Source organism: Thamnophis sirtalis, unplaced genomic scaffold, assembly GCF_051295495.1.
Source record: "Thamnophis sirtalis isolate CommonGarterSnake01/CBP01778 unplaced genomic scaffold, rThaSir2_p1.2 scaffold_4, whole genome shotgun sequence".
Classification (NCBI taxonomy): domain Eukaryota; kingdom Metazoa; phylum Chordata; class Lepidosauria; order Squamata; family Natricidae; genus Thamnophis; species Thamnophis sirtalis.
In genome coordinates this window covers 139,259,695-139,282,249 of record NW_028261384.1, presented here as the reverse complement: position 1 = coordinate 139,282,249, position 22,555 = coordinate 139,259,695, and the positions used below count along the sequence as shown (strand labels likewise).

Genomic DNA, 22,555 nt, shown 5'->3' with positions numbered 1-22,555 from the left:
TGAACGCTCTTTCTTGCCTCTGAGCTCCTTCTCCTAACGGGCCCGGGTGAGTGGGTTCCTGACTTTGCCCCCCACAGATGACCTCACCTGGTTTCCAAGGTTTTCCTTGCCAGGTGGTGATGGTGACCCCTTCCGGAATCCTCTGATCGATGCCCTCCCAATAGACGCCGCCTTCGCTGGTCTCGGCCACGTTGGTGAAGATGGTGTTACGCTGGATGGTATGCATGGCGTTGGGGTTGGTCCGAGTGGATGTGCCCGGGGCCACCCCGAAGAAGCCGTTCTCGGGGTTGATGGCACGCAGACACCCTACAGATGGGAACAAACCCCAAACAGGTGGTTATTCCTCACCACGACGGTCTCCAGATCTCCTCCTTCACAACATCGTAAACTCGGACACCAAATTTGTGCCCTGAGCGTTCCTGGAATGCTGGAGACTCTATTTATATTGTTCCCAGACCGGGCACTGAGCTTTGGCTGAAATTGGTTCTGTTTCCTGTATTGCTGCTTTGCTTAGTGACGGATGTCCCACTGCGGTCGTAAGCCGAGGACTACCCTGCTTTCCCCCCTAAAGCACACCGCCCTGCCGCTCTCTCAGCCAGCCCCAGCCTCCGACTCACCTTCGCTGTCGAACTTCATCCAGGCGATATCGTCCCCGACGCATTCCACGCGCCAGCCCGGCAAGGTAGGATTCATCATGGCTAAGTTGGTCTTCCCGCACGCGCTCGGGAAAGCGGCCGCCACGTATTTCTTCTTGCCCTCCGGGTTGGTGAGTCCCAGAATCTGCAAGAAACCGTAGAGAAGAGCGTGCCACAATTTGGCAGACGCCGAAACTCTTCTTTGCAATAAACTAGGTTTGCCCTCCCTCGGCCGCCAGGCGTCGATTACAAAAATCCAGGTAACCATCATAGTTTAGAGGCTTCTGCATCTCTCTGTTACCACTGTGGATTCTCCCCGTTTCCTAATCCAGGAGTCAGCAACCTGCGGCTCCGGAGCCGCATGTGGTTCTTTCATCCCCACTGCTGCGGCTCCCTATCCCCAGTCGGCGCCATAATTTTGAGAGGAGCTTCCAGTTAGGGGGCGGGGAAAACAGGGCGTGCTAGGAGGAGACTCTATGGCAAGGGGCGGGCTTTCCGATCAGCTCCACAATTGATAGGGCTTTCGGTTAGGAAGAGGAGGAGGAGGGGTTAACACACAGTCCAAAAGTGCGTTAATAACTCCGTGTTTTTCAAACTTGGCAAGTTTAAGATGGGTGGACTACAACGGCCACAATTCCCCAGCCGGCATGAAATCCATCCATCGAAAAAACCCTGCTGGCTGCCTTTACAGATAGCCCTCGACTTACGGCAGTTCACTTAGTGGCCGTTCAAAGTTACGGCGGCACGAAAAAAGTGACTTACGACAGCTTTCCACTCTTAAGACCGTCGCCGCATCCCTGCGGTCGCGGGATTGACATCCGAATGCTTGACAAACGACTCACATTTATGACGGCCGCAGTGTGCCCCGGGGGTTACGCGATCCCCTTTTGCGACCTTCTGACCGGCAAAGTCAACGGGGACGTCAGATTCACTTAACAACCATGTGACTCATTTAAGAACGGCAGCGATTCACTGAAGAACCGGGTCAAGAAAAGGGGGCCGAGCTCACTGAACAAAGGCCTCACTTAGCAACATACATTTGGGGCTCAAGTGTGGTCGTAAGTCGAGGACTCCCTGTGTCATTTAAGTGGGTGGAGTTAAGTGGGTTTTCTGAAGTGTGGCCATTTAAGTGGGAATTCTGGGAGTTGAAGTCCGGACATCTTCAAGTTGCCAAGGTTGAGAAACACTGATTTAAAAACATGTGGACTTCGACTCCCAGAATTCCCTAGCCCGCATAGGGAGAAGAATATAGCTGACTGGGGAATTCTGGGAATTGAAGTCTGAACGTCTTTAAGTGGCCAAGCAAGACAAATACTCAGCTAAATACTGATTTTTTAATATAGTTTTTAATCAGAGTTTGACCCTGCTTTTTCACATTTGCCTTGATGAGAAAGGAAATTCTAAGCCAATGCAGTACGATTTATTTTTCTTGGAAAATTGACGTTTCATTGAGATTGGGGCCTTTTGAAAACATTGCTGTTCGTTTCTCTTTGATTTCCAGCCTTTTTATCTTACATTAATCGTTTACCCTACGCACAATTCAAATTTTCCCCTTCACGCTCATTGCTTTTGCCGTTAAAAGGAAATATTCAGGTTTGTTCCTTGGAACGAGGATCGGTGGGAAAATAATTTCACCATTGCACCACGTTTAGAAAAAATAAATAAGTTTAAATCCTAACTCCGTGCTCGCTTGTGTACGACACACACAGAAGGAAAAAAATAACCCTTTTAAAGACTTCACAAATTTGTCCAAATTTACCTTATTTTTTTAATAAACAATATATTTATTTATGAAATAATAAATAATAAAACGATTTGGATTAACTAAAAATAATTATTAGGCAAATATAATGCTTAAAAATGATTTAAAAGCATTGCATTCTTGATTATTGAATCAAAAACAATTGCATTATTCAAGTTAATCTGGATTGTTGTTCCCCTCCTCCTGTGATAAGATCACATCACGCAATCTGTACGGTTTGCTAAAAATTCAAACCTCGTGTTAAAAAAAAGAAATCCCAATTAATTCATTCGTTCATGAAAACCTAATTTGAAAAGGTCGTGTATGAATCCTGGCCAATCTACAGCGAATTGTACTCTCAAATCTCCCTTCTCACTCTTTATTTAACTTTTCACATTGGTCTTTCCTCAAGCTGGCATCCTGTTGCAGCCCGGACTACGGCTCCCATCGTCCCCCATCACCGTGCTGGCTGGGCATAATGGGTATTGCACTCCTGCCCATCAACCTATCCAGTCCTCCCAGTCTCAGGACAATGCTCCCCCCCCCACTACGCAAGCTGTCCTTTTCTTGCGTCAAACGTCTCCCGATCCGGTTGAGATTTCAGCCGGCATCTTGTCACTCATTAACCAATTAATGTTTGCTCGTTAAATATCACTCCCAGGTAATGCAAACAGCAGCCGCTGTCCTTTGGCCTGATGGACCAAATTTTCTGCGCACGACCACCACCCCCGTCACCAGCTCGATCCCAGCAATCGACCCTTGCCCCCCCCCCCCACACTGCAGCACCTCTTCCCACAAAAACTTCACGGTCCTACTTTGCAATCCTCCACGCCTGGCACGGCAGCCGTGCCCCAGGGTGCACGGGCTGCACGCTTGACGGGTTCCACGGTTAGGTGGCTTTGAGGGCAGATGGGAAGAAAGAAACCGGTTAGATCCCGATGGTGCTTTTTTTGCCCCCAAAGACAACTGGGCTTTCTACATGTTTTTTTTTCCCTCGAAGAGGTTTTGCTTCCCATCCAAGAAGCCTCCTCGGTTTCTTCAGTCCACGTTTCTCCTTCAGTAGAACTCGAAGAAGCTTCTCGGATGAGAAGTGAAACCTCTTCAAGGAAAAAGAAAGAAAGAAAGTCCAGTTGCCTTTGGGAAGGGGGGGGATCAGTCACCAATTGAGGGAAAGAGTACCCCTGAGCACATGCAGAAAGTGCAAAGGGGGTGACGGACGTCTCCCTCCAAGCCGTAGATGAGAACGGAAACGAAAAAAGAGTTACAATCGAAGTTCAAAGTTACAACGGTGTTGGGGAAAAAAGACCGGCGACCGGTTTTCACACTTACGACCGTTGCAGCGTCCCGTGTGTGTGTGTGTGTGTGTGTCACGCGATCCCCTTTTGCGACCTTCTGACAAGCAAAATCGACGGCGGAAGCCAGATTCGCTTAACAAAGGCGTCGCTCGCTTAGCGACCGCCGTGATTCAGCTTTAACCACGGCGACAAAGAAAGGCCGTGGGGCAAAACTCACTTGACACCCCACCCACCCCGTCTGTCTCCGTAACGGACATTGGGGTCGTAAGTTGAGGACTGCCTGTAAATTCCAAGGGGTTTTGTGGAGGAGAGGGGAAAAAATCAAGATGGCCGCTGAAGCCGCGCCAATCAAAGTCACCCCTTTCCCGCTTTTTCAGATGACGCAATGGGGCAATTTTGCAAGCGGTTCGGATCCCCTTCTTGCCATGAAGACCCATGCAGACCCCTGCCCCTACAATACCACACCCCGCCCCCGCCCCCTCACCAGCATGTGCTCGGCCAACCAGCCTTCGTCCTTGGCGATGCAGGAAGCGATCCGTAGGGCAAAACATTTCTTCCCCAGCAAGGAATTGCCCCCGTAGCCGCTACCGAAAGAGACGATCTCTCGGCGGTTTGGCACGTGGCCGATCAAGGTCTTCTCTGGATTGCAAGGCCAGTTGTTCACGAGGTCTTCTGCAGGAGGAGAAGGAGGAGGAAGAAGGGAAGAAAAAAGAAGAAGAAAGGAGAAGGAGAAGGAGAAGAAAAAGAAGGAGGAGGAGGAAGAAGGAGGAGGAAGAAGAAGAGAAGAAAAAGGAGAAGAAGACAAGGAAGAAGGAAGAAAGAAAGAAAGAAAGAAAGAAAGAGAGGAAGAAGATGACGAAGAAGTTAGAAGAATAAGGAAGGAGGAGAAGGAGGAGGAAGGAAGAAAGAAAAAGAAAGAAGATAGAAGACGAAGAAGGAAGAAGAAGAAAGGAGGAGGAGGAAGAAGGAAGAAAAAGAAAGGAGAAGAAAGAAGAAGAAAGAAGAAGAAAAAAGCAAGGAGAAGAAAAACAAGGAGGAGAAGATGATGAAGGAAGAAGACGAAGAAGGAAGAAGAAGAAAGAAAGAGGAACAAGATGACAAAGAAGAAGACGACAAAGAAGGAAGAAGAATAAGGAAGGAGGAGGAGGAAGGAAGGAAGGAAAAGAAAGGAGAAGATAGAAGACGAAGAAGGAAGAAGAAGAAAGAGGAGGAGGAAGAAGAAAAACAAGGAGAAGAAAAACAAGGAGGAGAAGAAGAAGATGATGAAGGAAGAAGAAGGAAGAAGACGAAGAAGGAAGAAGAAGAAAGAAAGAGGAAGAAGATGACAAAGAAGATAGAAGACGAAGAAGGAAGAAGAAGAAGAAAGGAGGAGGAAGAAGGAAGAAAAAGAAGAAGGAAGAAGAAGAAAGAGGAGGAGGAAGAAGAAAAACAAGGAGAAGAAAAACAAGGAGGAGAAGAAGAAGACGAAGAAGGAAGAAGAAGAAAGAAAGAGGAACAAGATGACAAAGAAGAAGACGACGAAGAAGGAAGAAGAATAAGGAAGGAGGAGGAGGAAGGAAGGAAGGAAAAGAAAGGAGAAGACAAAGAAGGAAGAAGAAGAAGAAAGGAGGAGGAAGAAGGAAGAAAAAGAAGAAGGAAGAAGAAGAAAGAGGAGGAAGAAGAAGAAAAACAAGGAGAAGAAAAACAAGGAGGAGAAGAAGAAGATGATGAAGGAAGAAGAAGAAGGAAGAAGATGAAGAAGGAAGAAGAAGAAAGAAAGAGGAAGAAGATGACAAAGAAGATAGAAGACGAAGAAGGAAGAAGAAGAAGAAAGGAGGAGGAAGAAGGAAGAAAAAGAAGAAGGAAGAAGAAGAAAGAGGAGGAGGAAGAAGAAAAACAAGGAGAAGAAAAACAAGGAGGAGAAGAAGAAGAAGATGAAGGAAGAAGAAGGAAGAAGAATAAGAAGGAGAAGGAGAAGGAGAAGGAGAAGGAGAAGGAGAAGGAGAAGGAGAAGGAGAAGGAGAAGGAGAAGAAATGTTAGGGACCAGACATCAGGATTTGGACACAAAGGGCCTTCTAGCATTGTTTGAATCACCGGCAGCCTGAGGGTTCGAACATGTGCCGGAGCCAGACACAGGGAATTCGGCCATCAGAACTCCCAAAACCTCTGGAATAATGTCCTCTGGCTCCGCACATCTGGAAATTATGGGCTTCAATAGCCTGAATTCTTAGTAATGGAATTGGAAACGGTCTATCCCAGCGATGGCGAACCATTTTTGGCTCGCGTGCCATAAGTGGGGGGAGCGCAGGGGGGTCATGTGCGGACGTGCCGCACCCATAATGCAATGCGCAACCCTCCCCAGTGCGCATGCGCGCATTACAGGCGCTTCCCCCCCCCATTTTTTTGCATGCTTTTTTCGCCTTCCGCAGGATCCAGAGGCTTTATAGGAGCCTGGGGAGGGTGAAAACAGCCTCCCCCCCCCCCCCCCGGAGGCTTCAGGGACCTTCAGGAGGCTTCAGGAAGCCTCCGGAGCAGTCAAAACGACCCTCCGAGCAAACCGGAAGTCCGTTCCTGAACTTCCGGTTTGCCCGTAGGACCGTTTTTTTGCGCTCCAGAGGCTTCAGGCAAGCTCATGAAGGCCTCCGGAGGGCCTCCGGTGGTGCGGGGTGGTGGTGGCTTTTTTCGCCCTCCCCAGGCTCCTATAAAGCCTCTGGAGCCTGGGGAGGGCGAAAAAGGGCTTTAAAAAAGGATGAACTCAGCGCCTCGCGTGCCCTGACAAATGGCTCCGGGTGCCACCTGTGGCACGCATGCCATAGTTTCGCCGTCACGAGTCTATCCCATTGTTTCCCAAGCTTATCAACTTTAAGATGGGTGGACTTCAACTCCCAGAATTCCCCAGCCTGCATGCTTTAAGATGCCTGGGCTCCAACTCCCAGAATTCCTCAGCCAGGATGCTTTAACCTACATGGACTTCAACTCCCAGAATTCCTCAGCCAGCATGCTTTAAGATGCCTGGGCTCTAACTCCCAGAATTCCTCAGCCAGCATGTTTTAACATACATGGACTTCAACTCCCAGAATTCCTCAGCCAGCATGCTTTAACATACATGGACTTCAACTCCCAGAATTCCTCAGCCAGCATGCTTTAAGATGCCTGGACTTCAACTCTCAGAATTCCTCAGCCAGCATGCTTTAACATACATGGACTTCAACTCCCAGAATTCCTCAGCCCGCATGCTTTAAGATGCCTGGACTTCAACTCCCACAATTCCTCAGCCCGCATGCTTTAAGATGCCTGGGCTCTAACTCCCACAATTCCTCAGCCAGGATGCTTTAACCTACATGGACTTCAGCTCCCAGAATTCCTCAGCCCACATGCTTTAACCTACATGGACTTCAGCTCCCACAATTCCTCAGCCCTCATGCTTTAAGATGCCTGGACTTCAACTCCCAGAATTCCTCAGCCCGCATGCTTTAAGATGCCTGGACTTCAGCTCCCAGAATTCCTCAGCCAGCATGCTTTAACATACATGGACTTCAACTCCCAGAATTCCTCAGCCAGCATGCTTTAACCTACATGGACTTCAACTCCCAGAATTCCTCAGCCAGCATGCTTTAACCTACATGGACTTCAGCTCCCAGAATTCCTCAGCCCACATGCTTTAACCTACATGGACTTCAGCTCCCAGAATTCCTCAGCCCTCATAGCAATAGCAATAGCAATAGCAATAGCAATAGCAGTAGACTTATATACCGCTTCATAGGCCTTTCAGGCCTCTCTAAGCGGTTTACAGAGAGTCAGCATATTGCCCCCAACAATCTGGGTCCTCATTTTACCCACCTCGAAAGGATGGAAGGCTGAGTCAACCCTGAGCCGGTGAGATTTGAACCGCTGACCTGCTGATCTAGCAGTAGCCTGCAGTGCTGCATTTAACCACTGCGCCACCTTGGCTCATGCTTTAAGATGCCTGGACTTCAACTCCCAGAATTCCTCAGCTAGCATGCTTTAAGATAGGTGGACTTCAACTCCAAGAAACCTGGGCGAGGTATTCTGGGAATTGAAGTCCACAGACCTTAAAGCAGAGAAGATTGAGAAACACTGGCCTAGACTAGTGGGTGCCAAATGCAGACAATTCGTTTTCCACGCAAACTCTTTGTTACTCGTTTTACACCAAGCCGATTTTTTTTGTCGTGTTCTCACGCATCGCTTCCGCGTCGCAGAAACAGAGAAGTAATGGAACCCCGAGAAAGAGGGGCTCCCCTCATTCGGGGTGAGGGCTTACCGCTAAGGGGCAAAGGCCGCCCCACCGAATGCAGGCACTTGACGAACTCGCCGTCCCCAAGCGCGCGGAGGGCCGCCGAGCCCATCCGCGTCATGATTCTCATGCTGGCGACCACATAGGCCGAATCCGTCAGCTGGATCCCGATTTTGGACAGGGGCGAACCGAGGGGGCCCATGCTGTAGGGGATGACGTACATGGTGCGCCCTGCGAGAGGAGACGGACCCGAGAGAGGAAGAAAAATTGAGCGCATAATTTTAAAAAAAACACACTAGTAACAATAATGAGTGGTGTGGTGGCGTAGAGGCGGAGCTTTTCCCTCAGAATCAGGAGGCCGTGAGGTCAATCCTAGGTAGAGGCTGATATTTCTCTTTCTGGGCACAATGAGAATCTATCTGCTGAACAAAACTCCATATTGGCAACAGGGAAAGGCATCCGGCCAGTAAATACTCAGCTCCATTCAGTTGCCCAGACTCCACCCTGCAAGGGATTATTACGGGGTCGTTAAAAGATGCTGCTCTTATGGTTAAAGTTGGTGCGGTGGCCTAGACATACAAACATCACGAAACCTATCCATGACGGTCGTATGTCGTAACGTCACGTACAGGTAGTCCTCGACATATGACCGCGATGATGTTACAGGCGACTGTCAATGGACCCATGTTGCTGGGCTCCTGAAGTTCGGTCAAGGGACCTCAGAGGGTGCTTCTCTACCCCTCTTCCTTCTAACCCCTCCTCCTTCTTCTCCTCTTCTTCATCTCTTCCCTCCTCTCCTCCTCTACGCCCTCTTCCTCCTCCTCTTCCTTCTAACACCTCCTCCTCTTCCTCTCCCCTACTTTTAACTCTTCCTCCTCCTCTTCTTCTCCTCTTCTTTATCTCTTCTCTCCCTCCCTCCTCTCCTCCTCTTCTTCCTCTCCTCCTCCCCTACCCCTCTTCCTCTTCTTTCTTCTAACTCCTCCTTCTCCTCTCCTTCATCTTTTCCCTCCCCTCCTCCACTACTCCCTCTTCCTCCTCCTCTTCCTTCTAACACCTCTTCCTCCTCCTCTTCTTCCTCTCCTCCTCCCCTACTTCTCTACCCCCTCTTCCTCCTCCTCCTCCTAACCCCTTTTTCTCCTCCTCTTCTTCCTCTCCTCCTCCCCTACTTCTCTACCCCTTCTTCCTCCTCCTCCTCTTCCTCCTAACCCCTCCTCCTCCTCCTCTTCTTCCTCTCCTCCTCCCCTACTTCTCTACCCCCTCTTCCTCCTCCTCCTCCTCCTAACCCCTTTTTCTCCTCCTCTTCTTCCTCTCCTCCTCCCCTACTTCTCTACCCCTTCTTCCTCCTCCTCTTCCTCCTAACCCCTCCTCCTCCTTCTTCCTCTCCTCCTCCCCTACTTCTCTACCCCCTCTTCCTCCTCCTTCTAACCCCTCCTCCCCTCCCAGAATCCCAACTCCCGGGACTCCATGGCCGGCTGGAGAACTCTGGGAGTTGGGAGTCCACACACCTTAAACTTCCAGTGTTTGGAAAAACAGAGCTCTAAAAATGCAGTAAATCCAAAAGCATCAGAAAAGATTTAGTAAGGATGGATAAACGGATTCCTTTCTCCAGAAGAGAAAGTCGGGAGGAAGAAGGATTTGAACTGGCGGGGCCAAGCGGGACTAACGGCAAGGGAGGAACCGGCCCTGGGTTCAAATTATTTCCCCCTCTATCCTCGGCTCAATCTCAGATTGTCAAGCCACACGCGCGCACCCCTATTCCCCGTCCCATTCACCTTTCATGCAACCCGGGAACCGATCGTCCACCGCTTCTTGAAACTTCTGGGGGTTCATCCAGTTGCCCAGCTGACCCTTGACCCCCGGGGCCGTGATGGGAATCGTGTCCCTCTGGTTCTCCGTAACGATGACCGTCCGGCTCTCCACCCTGGCGACATCCTTGGGGTCGGTTTTCGCCAGCCAGCTGCAGAAGGAAGCAAATTCCGGGCGTCAAAATTTCGCAAACACAAAATCCGATGTGGCCATCCAGGACTCCAACTCCTATCGTCCCCAGGCCGGACCGGAACTGGCCTTCCTCCCTCCGCACCCCACCCTGCAACAGAGGACAACCGGACGGGGGGCTTACCAGTTCTCGTATTTCGTCAACGGCTTGATGACGCCTTCCGATTCAAGGAGATTCAAGATTTTGGTGCTCTCTTTTTCCGTCCCGTCGCAAATGTGGAGGCTGTCCGGCTGGCAGAGCCGCAGCCCTTGCTCGACAAACTCCTGCGCCCGGCCGGAGAGTTTGGCCAAGTCGCCGTGGAGCACGCGGGGGGCGTGGGCCCAACGCACCGGCACGGCAGACCATCTCCGAAGCGAGAAGGCTCCACGGCTGGAAAAAAGAGGATTAGAATGAGAAGAACGGAGTTGGAAGGGACCTTGTAGGTCATCTAGTCCAACCCCCATCCAAGCAGGAGACCCTACCCCAGGGGTCGCAACCTTAAACACTCAAAAGAGGCACAAAGGTCCTAACCGGAAGCCCCCTATCCAAAGGGTCTCCTCCTAGTGCGGTGTCCTTTTTCCTCTACCTGTCCTAACCGAAAGTCCTATCAATTGTGGAGCCAACCGGCGACAGGGAGCCACAGCAGAGGGATAAAAGAGCCACATGCGGCTCCGGAGCCGCAGGTTGGTTACAGCTGCCCTACACCATTTCCGACAGATGGCAGTCCAATCGCTTCTTGAAAGCCTCCAGTGATGAAGCTCCCACAACTTCCAAGAGTTAGAAGAAGGAAAGAGGCCTCAAACCATCATCTCCCCCCCCAAAAAAAATACAGGCAGTCCTCAACTTACAACATTTCATTTACTGACCGTTTGAAATTACGACAGTGCTGGAAAAAAGGGACATGGCTGTTTTCCTCATGTACAACTAGGACCCCCAGGATCGTGTGATCAAAATTTGGATGCTTGCCAACGGACTCATACTTATGACGGAGTGGTCGCAGTGTCCCGAGGTGCGAACTTCTGACAAGCCAAGTTGAGGGGGTAGCCAGATTCACTGAGCAACCGTGCGATTAACTTACACAACAACAGGGCTTCACTTAACAACAGTGGCATGAAAGGTTATAAACTGAGGGAAAATTCCCTGAACGAATGTTTCTCTCAGCGACGGGAACTTTGGGTTCAATTGTGGTCGTAAGTCGAGCACTATCTGTAATAGGTCTCTCTCTGTGAGTTTGTGTGTTTGTGTGTGTGTGTGTGTGTGTGTATGTTTGTGAAGATCTGGCAGAGACAAAATGGACAGGCAGTCCTTGACTTACGACCATCTGTTTAGTGACCGTTCTAAGTCACAATGGCACTTGGGAAAAAAAGTGAATGAGGGCCGTTTTTCACACCGTTTCAGTCACGTGATCAAAATTCAGATTTGCTTGGCAACTGACATGTACTTATGACGGTTGCGGTGTCTGAGGGGGACGGTGCCACGTGATTTCCCCCTTTTGCAACAACCTGGTCAGCAACGTCAACGTGGAAGCCAGATTCATTGAACAGCCGTGCGACCCACTTAACAACGGTGGCCAAAAATTTTGTGCCACGGAGCACGCAAGATTTACATAACCAACGAATTTGCCGCCATCTTGTTTCTAAGTTCTGCGCATGCGCCGAAAATTTTTACTTGCACTGCGCAGGCGCGCAAAGCACGCACACGAGCGAACCGGCACTAGTAGCCTGCTGGAACCCACCCCTGTCAAAAGTGGTCGTAAATCGAGGACGACGATTTCTCGAACCGAACCACCACAGAGTTGTACCCCCGACTCTCAAAAGTCCAAGGCCTCTGTGCGGAGATTTCACCGACGTGGATAGATTTGGCACAACTGTACACTGACTTCGGAAGGCGTATGTGTGTGTGTGAACTTTGTACGTGCTCAGAGAGTGAGGCAACCTCTCCGAAACGGTTGTGTTGACCCGGCTGAAGCAAAGACAGCCAGCGAACGTCAGCGCGAGAGATAGCAGCCATATTGGCAAATATGCAATTTGGAAATCATTGTTCTTTGCGTGTGTTCTTCTTCCTCCACGCACACGCAAGATAGGAACACGGTAGTTTAATGGTCTAATTATGTTGTAAGGGGAACATATTTTTCCTCAGAAAAACACACTATTGCAGCATTTAACAACTTTAAGAGGGGTGGACTACAACTCCCAGAATTCCATAGACAGCTGTGAATTCTGGGAGTTGAAGTCCACCCATCTTAAAGCATGCTGGCTGGGGAATTCTGGGAGTTGAAGTCCACCTCTCTTAAGGCATGTCGGCTGGGGAATTCTGGGTATTGAGGTCCACCCATCTTAAAGCATGCTGGCTGGGGAATTCTGGGTATTGAGGTCCACCCATCTTAAAGCATGCTGGATGGGGAATTCTGGGAGTTGAAGTCCATCCATCTTAAAGCATGTTGGCTGGGGAATTCTGGGAGTTGAGGTCCACCCATCTTAAAGCATGTCAGCTGGGGAATTCTGGGAGTTGAAGTCCACCCATCTTAAAGCATGTCGGCTAGGGAATTCTGGAAGTTGAGGTCCACCCATCTTAAAGCATGTCAGCTGGGGAATTCTGGGAGTTGAGGTCCACCCATCTTAAAGCATGCTGGCTGGGGAATTCTGGGAGTTTAAGTCCACGCATCTTAAAGCATGCTGACTGGGGAATTCTGGGAGTTGAAGTCCAACCACCTGAAATCATTCTGGCTGGGGTATTCTGGGAGTTGAAGTTTATCCCTCTTAAAACATGCTGACTGGGGAATTCTGGGAGTTGAAGTCCACCCATCTTAAAACATGCTGGCTGAGGAATTCTGGGAGTTGAAGTCCAACCACCTGAAATCATTCTGGCTGGGGAATTCTGGGAGTTGAAGTTTATCCCTCTTAAAGCATGCTGGCTGGGGAATTCTGGGAGTTGAAGTCCACCCATCTTAAAACATGCTGGCTAGGGAATTATGGGTGTTGAGGTCCACCCATCTTAAAGCATGTCGGCTGGGGAATTATGGGTGTTGAAGTCCGCCCATCTGAAAGCATGCTGGCTGGGGAATTCTAGGAAAGTCCATGCATCGCAAAACAAGCTGACTGGGGAATTCTGGGAGTTTAAGTCCACCCATCTAAAAGCATGTCGGCTGGGGATTTCTGGGAGTTGAAGTCCACCCATCTTAAAGCATGTCGGCTGGGGAATTCTGGGAGTTGAAGCCCACCCATCTTAAAGCATGCTGTCTGGGGAATTCTGGGAAAGTCCATGCATCTCAAAGCAAGCTGACTGGGGAATCCTGGGAGTTGAAGTCCACCCAATCTTAAAATCGCCAAGGCTCAACAATACCGCTTATTATTGTGTTCACAAACGTCAGCTTTGCCAATCCAGGCGCGACGGCTTCCAAGCTGCCTTTTAACAGCTGATGGGTCGCACGCATAATGCACCATTCAGCGCTCTCTAGAAAATGTGGCCGAGCGTGTTTCAGTGTGGTCCGTGTAAGCATTCCCCTACGGCGTGCGTCCCATCCCGAGCCAGCCGGAATGCGCGCGGGGAGGGGGGGAAAACACCTGAGAAAACTGGAGGTTGGAACGAGCTAAAAAGTATCACCCTAATTAAATACACACCACCAGATTTAATCTGTGGCTGATTTTCCCACAACGCACAATTCTCACACTCTGTGTGTGTCTGTGTGTGTGTGTGTGTGTGTAGAGAAGGCACCCTTTGCTCGTGTAAAGTTTTTCCACGGGTCCCGCGAGTGTCAAAAACGGATATATATATTTTCTTCCCCCGAAATGTGATCTCGGATCGGAAGAGGAATCCGACGAGGCGCACAAATTACGCACGGCACCACACAACCGCACAACACCGACAACCTTACTGCGCCGGCAGGCTTGTTCCCCAGGAGGGCGTGCGATTCCCACGCCCCACCTCTCTGCGCCCGTCGTAAATAGGAGTTGGTTTTGCCAAGCGGCCGAATTTGAATCCCAGGACCGCGGGGACGGTGCAACGGGCGTTAAGTGTGAAAAAAACAGCCCGCTTTTTCCAGGGGTGGTGTAACTTTTGAACGGTCACTAAATGGACTGTCGTAAGTTGAGGACTAGCTGCATTTTTAATTTTAATTTTTAATCTTATTTTACATTGCCCAATTAGAGAAACTCCAGTTCTTTTGAGACCCCGCCATCAAATCAAAGGGGCTGCAAAAGCCAACGTTGTTGTTAAACCCCAGCTGCTCAGTTCTACTCCAGGTAGTCCTCAACTTACAACCGTTCATTTAGCGACCGTTCCAAGTCACAACAGCACCGAGGAAAGGGACTGAGGAGAGTTTTTCACACTTACAACTGTCACGTGATCAAAATGTGGACGCTTGGCCCCTGCCTCGTATTTATGACGGTTGCAGCGTCCTGGGGTCACGTGATTCCCCGTTTGCGACCTTCCGACAAGCGATGTCAATGAGTGACTCACTTAACAACTGTGCCAAGAAAGGCAAAAAAACCTCACTTAGCAACAGAAATTCGAGGCTCATTTTGTCATAAGGAAAGACACTGGGAAATCCCAATTCGTTTAACGGCCCGGCGACTCACTTAACACATGCAGCGATTCACTTAACAACTGTGTCAAAAAAGGTTGCAAAATGGGGTAATAAGCCCCTTAATGACTGTCTCACTTAGCAACAGACATTTGGGGCTCAGTTTGTCACAAGGAAAGCCACTGGGAAAGCCCAATTCACTTAACAACCGTGTGACTCACTTAACACATGCGATTCACTTAACAACTGTGTCAAGAAAGGTTACAAAATGGGGTAAAAAGCCCTTAACAACTGTCTCACTTAGCAACAGAAATTCGGGGCTCTGTTTGTCACAAGGAAAGCCACTGGGAAAGCCCGATTCGCTTAACAACCATGTGACTCACTTAACATATGCGATTCACTTAACAACTGTGTCAAGAAAGATTGCAAAATGGGGTAAAAAGCCCCTTAACGACTGTCTCACTTAGCAACAGAAATTCGGGGCTCAGTTTGTCACAAGGAAAGCCACTGGGAAAGCCCGATTCGCATAACAACCATGTGACTCACTTAACACATGCGATTCACTTAACAACTGTGTCAAGAAAGGTTGCAAAATGGGGTAAAAAGCCCCTTAACGACTGTCTCACTTAGCAACAGAAATTCGGGGCTCAGTTTGTCACAAGCAAAGCCACTGGGAAAGCCCGATTCGCATAACAACCATGTGACTCACTTAACACATGCGATTCACTTAACAACTGTGTCAAGAAAGGTTGCAAAATGGGGTAAAAAGCCCCTTAACGACTGTCTCACTTAGCAACAGAAATTCGGGGCTCAGTTTGTCACAAGCAAAGCCACTGGGAAAGCCCGATTCGCTTAACCACCATGTGACTCCCTTAAACACTGCAGTGATTCACTTAACAACTGTGTTAACAGGAAAGGCTGTAAAATGGGCTAAAACCCATTTTAGGGACTCTCACTGAACAAGAGAAATTTGGGTCTCAATGGAGATCACCTTCTCACAAGCAAAATCAGCGGGAAAGCCCGATTCGCTTAACAACCGCGTGACTCACTTAACACACGCAGCGATTCATTTAACAATGGTTGCAAAAATAGGGATAAAACCCACTTAACGACTGTTTCACTTAACCACAGAAATTCTGGACTCAGTTGTGGGCACCATCTCATGAGCCGTCACTAGCAGACCCCGATTCGCTTAACAACCGCGTGACTCACTTAACAAACAGCAGCGATTCATTTAACAATGGTTGCAAAAATAGGGATAAAACCCACTTAAAGACTGTTTCACTTAACCACAGAAATTCTGGACTCAGTTGTGGGCACCTTCTCATGAGTCAAGTCACTAGGAAAGCCTGATTCGCTTAACAACCGTGTGACTCACTTAACAAGCCCGGCGATTCACTGAACAACGGTGCCAAGCAAGGGGGCAAAACTCGCTTACCCGATGGCCCACTCAGCCCACAGGAATATTGGGCATCATTGTGGTCGTATGCCAAGGACGACCTGAACAATGACGCTCGTTTCCTGCCCTCCAGGATCTTCAGGGCGGGCGAAGGGTGAGGGAAAATCCCCGCCACGGAACTGCTGGCACCTGTCCTTCTTGTAAACCACTCCTCAAACCTCGGATCTGGGATTGGAAAGCAGTGGTTGGCATCCTTCTACCCTCTGCCCGCCCGCGAGAGAACCAGGCTTGGCGAGGGGCCAAGAAACCGAGTCCGGATCAAGGAGCAAACCGCCTGAGGGTGGATCTTCACCCCAGGGCAAAGCTTCTCTGCAAAAGCAAATCGCGATGGCGCCCGGGAACCCGGCTGATTCTTGAGATCTAGGAACCTGTTGTTCCCGGTTTAACCGGAATTCCCAGGCATCCCCTTCGCCTTTGCACAACCCCCCCCCCCCCTCTTCTCTGTTGCCCGAAGAGATGCCACTTCATGAAAAAGGAAATTGGCATCTTGCCACCCTTGGCAATCACACCCAACGCTGAAGGGAGGGAAGAGATCCATTGGCATCTCAGTAGACTAATTTTTATTTATTTATTTGTTTATTATTATTATTATACAATTGTATCACAGCGGCCAGTTGTTTCGCCGGATTTGGCATTGGTTACTAGTCGGGCCCCACCCAGGGGCCTAGGACGTCGTAACGTATTTTCGTAATATGCATGCAGATCCAAGCAGTTACGGCTTTTTGCATTTGACTGATGGTGATTTTGTCAATTTTTAACTGTTTTAAATGTAATTCCAGTGCTTTTGGAATAGCAACCAGTGTGCCAATTACCACTGGAATTACCACTGCTGGTTTGTGCCATAGTCGTTGAATTTCGATTTTTAAGTCCTGGTATTTTGCGATTTTTTCATGTTCCTTCTCGTCGACCCTGCTATCACCTGGTATTGCGATGTCTATGATTGTGACCTTATTTTTCTCAACCAGTGTGATGTCTGGTGTATTATGCGCCAGTATTTTGTCCGTTTGTGTACGGAAATCCCACAAGATCTTGACCATCTGATTTTCGATGACTTTTTCAGGCTGATGTTCCCACCAGTTTGTTGCTGTTTTAACATTATAATTTTTGCACAAATTCCAATGGATCATTTGTGCTACTGAATTGTGCCGCAATTTATAATCAGTCTGCGCGATTTTTTTTACAGCAGCTGAGTATGTGATCAACAGTTTATTATTTAATCTTTGGTGAGATTCACAGCCTTTGGGGCTGGTTGGTAGCTCAACAGCTCGAGTCCTAACCAAGGACCTAGGAACTGTTAAGGTAACATCTGAGGATATAAGCTGTTCCAAGTAGGGAGGTTTTTTGTAGAATCAGAATGTTCAAGTCTGATAAATTTAAAATTTCCAAATAGCGAGGTAGCCCTTTGGGTATTGCTCCAAGGGCTCCAATTACAATCGGGACAACACACAATTTCTTTTTCCACAGTCGCTCAACTTCAATTTGCAAGTCCCGGGACTTTTGTGATTTTGTTTCTTGCTGTTTATCTTCGATTCGTGCATCTCCAGGTATTGCAACGTCAATGGACCATACTTTTTCTTTTTCTTTTCAACTATGGTTATGTCAGGTGTGTTGTGGGCCAAGTGCCTGTCAGTCTGGATTCTGAAGTCCCACAAGATCTTGACTTTCTCATTCTCTAAAAACTTCTCCACCTGATGCTCCCAGTGGGTTTCCTGTACTCAAATCCAAACTTTTGGCACAATTTCCAGTGAATGATCTTAGCAATGCGGTCATGGCATTGTAGGTAGTCAGTCTGTGAATTTTTGCTGCTGTATTATTATTATTATTATTATTATTATTATTATTATTATTATTATTATTATTTCATTAAACATGAAACTCAGCCAACTGAACATTCAAAAATGCATCACAAATACCATTGACTGATGCTAATGGTTGATACAGGTTGCTGCCAGCATCCTAGTTATCAACCAAGTTGTTCTTGTTATTATTATTATTATTTTGCAAAAGTCTACACGCAGGGAGTCCTCAATTTACGGCCAACAATCGAGCCTCAAAATATAACCGGGGCTAAGTGGGAAATTGGTGCACGGGAATTTCGTTCCATTGTACGACTTTTCTCGCTGCTTTGGTTAAGTGGAACGCTGCCGTTCTTAAGTGAGTCTACAAATCTGGATAACTTCGTGGACTTCAACTCCCAGAATTCCTCAGGCCAGCATGCAGATTAGAAATCTGAGTAACTTTGTGGACTTCAACTCCCAGAATTCTCCAGGCCAGCATGCAAATTAGAAATCTGGATAGCTTCGTGGACTTCAACTCCCAGAATTCCCCAGGCCAGCATGCAAATTAGAAACCTGAGTAACTTCATGGACTTCAACTCCCAGAATTCCCCAGGCCAGCATGAAGATTAGAAATCTGGATAACTTCGTGGACTTCAACTCCCAGAATTCCCCAGGCCAGCATGCAGATTAGAAATCTGGATAACTTTGTGGACTTCAACTCCCAGAATTCCCCAGGCCAGCATGCAAATTAGAAACCTGAGTAACTTCGTGGACTTCAACTCCCAGAATTCCCCAGGCCAGCATGCAAATTAGAAATCTGGATAACTTTGTGGACTTCAACTCCCAGAATTCCCCAGGCCAGCATGCAGATTAGAAATCTGGATAACTTCGTGGACTTCAACTCCCAGAAATCCCCAGGCCAGCATGCAGATTAGAAATCTGGATAACTTTGTGGACTTCAACTCCCAGAATTCCCCAGGCCAGCATGCAAATTAGAAACCTGAGTAACTTCGTGGACTTCAACTCCCAGAATTCCCCAGGCCAGCATGCAAATTAGAAATCTGGATAACTTTATGGACTTTTAACTCCCAGAATTCCCCAGGCCAGCATGAAGATTAGAAATCTGGATAACTTTATGGACTTTAACTCCCAGAATTCCCCAGGCCAGCATGAAGATTAGAAATCTGGATAACTTCGTGGACTTCAACTCCCAGAATTCCCCAGTCAGCATTGCATAGCTGGCTGGGGAATTCTGGGAGTCAAAGTCTTTTCCTTTTAAAGTTGATCCAGTGAAGAAATACTGAATTAGCAACTGAAAAGGAGACCCCCAGGAAATCTCACGGCTGTCTATTTTGCTTGAGGGTCAAAAAAACATTGCAGGAGAAGACCAAGGCCCGAAGACGATTATTATAATGAAATCCATTAATTAATGAAGAGGACACATCTGTCCACATCTGACCTCTGAAACAGACATTTTCGGTTCAAAGTTTGCACGGCGATTTAGGATAACCCAGTGAATTTAAGACTTAGGAGGGAGAAAATCCCATTTGCTGGGTGTTACACTCTTCCCAACACAACATTGGTCCTTCTTCAACCCATTTTGCAGCCTGGGAAACTGAGGCACACAAACACACACACACACACACACACACACACACTCCCTCCCCATTCTCCGTTGCTCAATCTGGTTGGCTCCGGGTGTATATTTCCGCCCCCCTTTTCTTTTAAAACAAATACAAAGTTTCCCCAAAGTTACGCAACCCCCTGTTTTTTTCCTAGGAATTTTTGCAGCCAAAGTGTACTCCATGGCAATGTCCAAGTTGTGTCATCCTGGCATTGTGTAGTTTGTGCGCAAGCTACACAAATGGTGTGGGGGGGGGAGATGGGCAAAGCCTAGCTTTTAGTGTCCAAAGTCATTATTTGCTCGGTTCAAACTAGGCGCAAGAGGGATTTGCAAAGCTGTAAGCGGCAGGATATCTTGGGGTGTGTGTGTGTGTGTGTTTGTGTTGGCGTGTGTGTAAATAGCGCGAGAGGGAGAAGAAGGAAGTCAAAGTATCTTCCTGGGTGTTTTTTTTTTTTTTTGTATCCAATTCAGATTAACTGTATCCGAACTGCAGTCTTTGCAAAAGAAATTTAAATAAAAGAGAAAGAGAGAGAGAGAGAGGGGAGGAAAGCTAATGTGACTTTTGGAATGAATTTGTGGGTGAAAGGTGACTTGAAGGGAGGAAGGGGGGGGGCTAGTCCCTGGTGAGGAGGAGCAATGGTTCTTCCCCCCCTCCTCCCAACCAGACAGATGTGCGAGGCAGGAAAACGGAGCGATCTAGTTTCCCTGCTTCCTTGACGATCCCCCGTTCGCACAACCACCCTTTTCTCCCCGTACCCACAACTTTTGTGGCACCGGCCTGCAGCAGGGAGGGAGGGAGGGAGGGAGGGAAGCGGAGCACGCAAAGAGAGGAGGAAGAGGAGGAGGAAGAGTGTGGGATCCGTGGTGCTCTCTGAGCCTGGTTTTTGGCATGCAGACATTTCACAACCACACTAAGCAACCTCATCAGTGCTAGAAAGGAGTGGGGTTGAGGGCAGGGGAGAAGGGAAGGCTCGAGAGGTGGCCAAACTCAGGTCTGGGGAGTGTGGGGTGGGGGCTAAATCCCCTGAAATGAGGCTGGGGGCCAGCAGGCAGGAAGGGAACACAAAGGACTTCTGAATCCTGCTCAGCTTCCTGTGGTGCCCATTTCACAGGCAGAAAACTGAGGCTGCAATAAAGAGGGAGGGAGGGAAGAAAGGAAAGGAGGGAGGGGGGAAACAGAGAAGGTGGGAAGAAAGGAAAAGAGGGGGGAGAAAGAGAAGAAGGGACAGAAGGAAGGAGGGAGGGAGAGGGATGAAGGAAGGAATAGAGGGAGAGAGGGGGTGAAGGAAGGAAAAGAGGGAGGGAGAGAAGGAGGGAGAGAGATGGAGGAAGGACAGAAGGAAGGAAAGAGGCAGAGAGGGGGTGAAGGAAGGAAAAGAGGGAGGGAGAGAAGGAGGGAGAGGGATGAAGGAAGGACAGAAGGAAGGAAAGAGGCAGAGAGGGGGTGAAGGAAGGAAAAGAGGGAGGAAGGGAGGGAGGGAGAGGGATGAAGGAAGAGAAAAGAAAGAGGGAGGGAGAGAGGGAGAGAAGAAAGGAGGGAGAGGGATAGCAATCGCAGTTAGACTTATATACCGCTTCATAGGGCTTTCAGCCCTCTCTAAGCGGTTTACAGAGTCAGCATATTGCCCCCAACAACAATCCGGGTGAAGGAAGGACAGAAGGAAGGAATAGAAGGAGAGGGAGGGAAGGAGGGAGAGAGGGGGTGAAGGAAGAGGGAAGGAAGGAGAGATGAAAGAAGGAAGGAAAAGAGGGAAGGGAGGAAAGAAAGGAGGGAGAGAGAGAAGGGGTGAAAGAAGGAAAAGCGGAAGGGGGAGGGGGAAGAAAGGGAGGGAGAGGGAGAACTGGAGGGAAGGAAGGAAAAGAGGGAGAGAAGAAGGGAGGGAGGGATGAAAGAAGGAAGGAAAAGAGGGAAGGGAGGAAAGAAAGGAGGGAGAGGGAAGGGGTGAAAGAAGGAAAAGAGGGAGAGAAGAAGGGAGGGGGAAGGAAAAGAGGGAAGGGAGGAAAGAAAGAAAGGAGGGAGGGAGGGAGAAAGGGGAAAGGAAGGAAAAGAAGGGGGAGGGAGAGAAGGGAGACAGAGAGAGGGAGGGAACGAAGGAAAGAAAGAAGGAAGGAAAGAAAAGAGAGAGAAACAGAGAGAGGGAGGGAATGAAAGAAAAGAGGGAGGGATGAAGGAAGGAGAGAAGGCAGGAAACGAGGGAGGGAGAAAAAGAGAGAGGAAGGAAGGAAAAGAGGGGGGAGAGAGAGCTGGAGGGAAGGAAAAGAGGGAGAGGGATAAAAGAAGGAAGGAAAAGAAAGGAGAGAGGGAGAGAAGGAGAGGAGGAAGGAAAAGAGGGAGGGAGACAGGGAGCTGGAGGGAAGGAAAAGAGGGAGAGGGATAAAAGAAGGAAGGAAAAGAAATAAAGGAGGGAGAGAGAGAAGGAGAGAAGGAAGGAAAAGAGGGAGGGAGACAGAGGGCTGGAGGGAAGGAAAAGAGGGAGAGGGATAAAAGAAGGAAGGAAAAGAAAGGAGAGAGGGAGAGAAGGAGAGAAGGAAGGAAAAGAGGGAGGGAGACAGAGCGCTGGAGGGAAGGAAGGGAAAGAGGAAGAGTGATGAAAGAAGGGAGGAAAAGAAAGGAGGGAGGGAAAGAAGGAGAGAAGGAAGGAAAAGAGGGAGGGAGAGAGCTGGAGGGAAGGAAGGGAAAGAGGGAGAGGGATAAAAGAAGGAAGGAAAAGAGGGAAAGGAGGGAGGGAGAGAAGGAAGGAAAAGAGGGAGGGAGACAGAGAGCTGGAGGGAAGGAAGGGAAAGAGGGATGAAAGAAGGGAGGAAAAGAGGGAAAGGAGGGAGGGAGAGAGCTGGAGGGAAGGAAGGAAAAGAGGGAGGAAAGAAGGGAGGAAAAGAGGGAGAGGAGGGAGGGAGAGAAGGGGGGGAAAGAAGGAAAAGAGGGGGGGTGGGGAGGGGAGGCCGCGGGCGCTTGGCTCACCCCACCAGCCGCGTGTAGGGCGCCGGCATGCTTCCCAGCCTCCGATCGGCAGCGGCAGCAGCAGCCGCCCGCGGGGGCTCCGGGTTAAGAAGGGCGAGGGAGGCGCGGAGGCCGCCCGGGCAGAGGAGCCCGCCTCGCCCGCCTCGCCCGTCTCATAGGCTGGCCCGGCCAGGCCCCCCGACCGCCCCGCCCCGCCCCGCCCGCCGCCTCGGCACTGATGTAACCCCGCCCGGCTCTTGCTCCGCCGCCGCGGAGATCCGGCAATGGGGACCTCTGGCCACGTGCAGAGCGCCCCGCCGGCGCCCTGCAGCTCGGTGCTCCAATAACCACGC

General features: G+C 49.3%; 1 protein-coding gene across 1 annotated transcript in view; it reads right to left on the bottom strand.

Annotated features, from left to right (window-relative positions):
- PCK2 (phosphoenolpyruvate carboxykinase 2, mitochondrial) overlaps positions 1–22,346 on the bottom strand; it is a 28,052-nt gene extending 5,706 nt beyond the window's left edge. The window contains exons 1-7 of the mRNA XM_087714240.1: positions 22,224–22,346; positions 10,026–10,271; positions 9,679–9,863; positions 7,934–8,137; positions 4,156–4,343; positions 618–780; positions 88–306 (exon numbers count right to left, since the gene is read on the bottom strand). Coding sequence (XP_087570366.1) covers positions 88–306; positions 618–780; positions 4,156–4,343; positions 7,934–8,137; positions 9,679–9,863; positions 10,026–10,271; positions 22,224–22,252 — 1,234 coding nt within the window. The 5' untranslated portion in view covers positions 22,253–22,346. The remainder of the gene's footprint in view (positions 1–87; positions 307–617; positions 781–4,155; positions 4,344–7,933; positions 8,138–9,678; positions 9,864–10,025; positions 10,272–22,223) is intronic.
- Between the last annotated feature and the right edge of the window lie 209 nt (positions 22,347–22,555).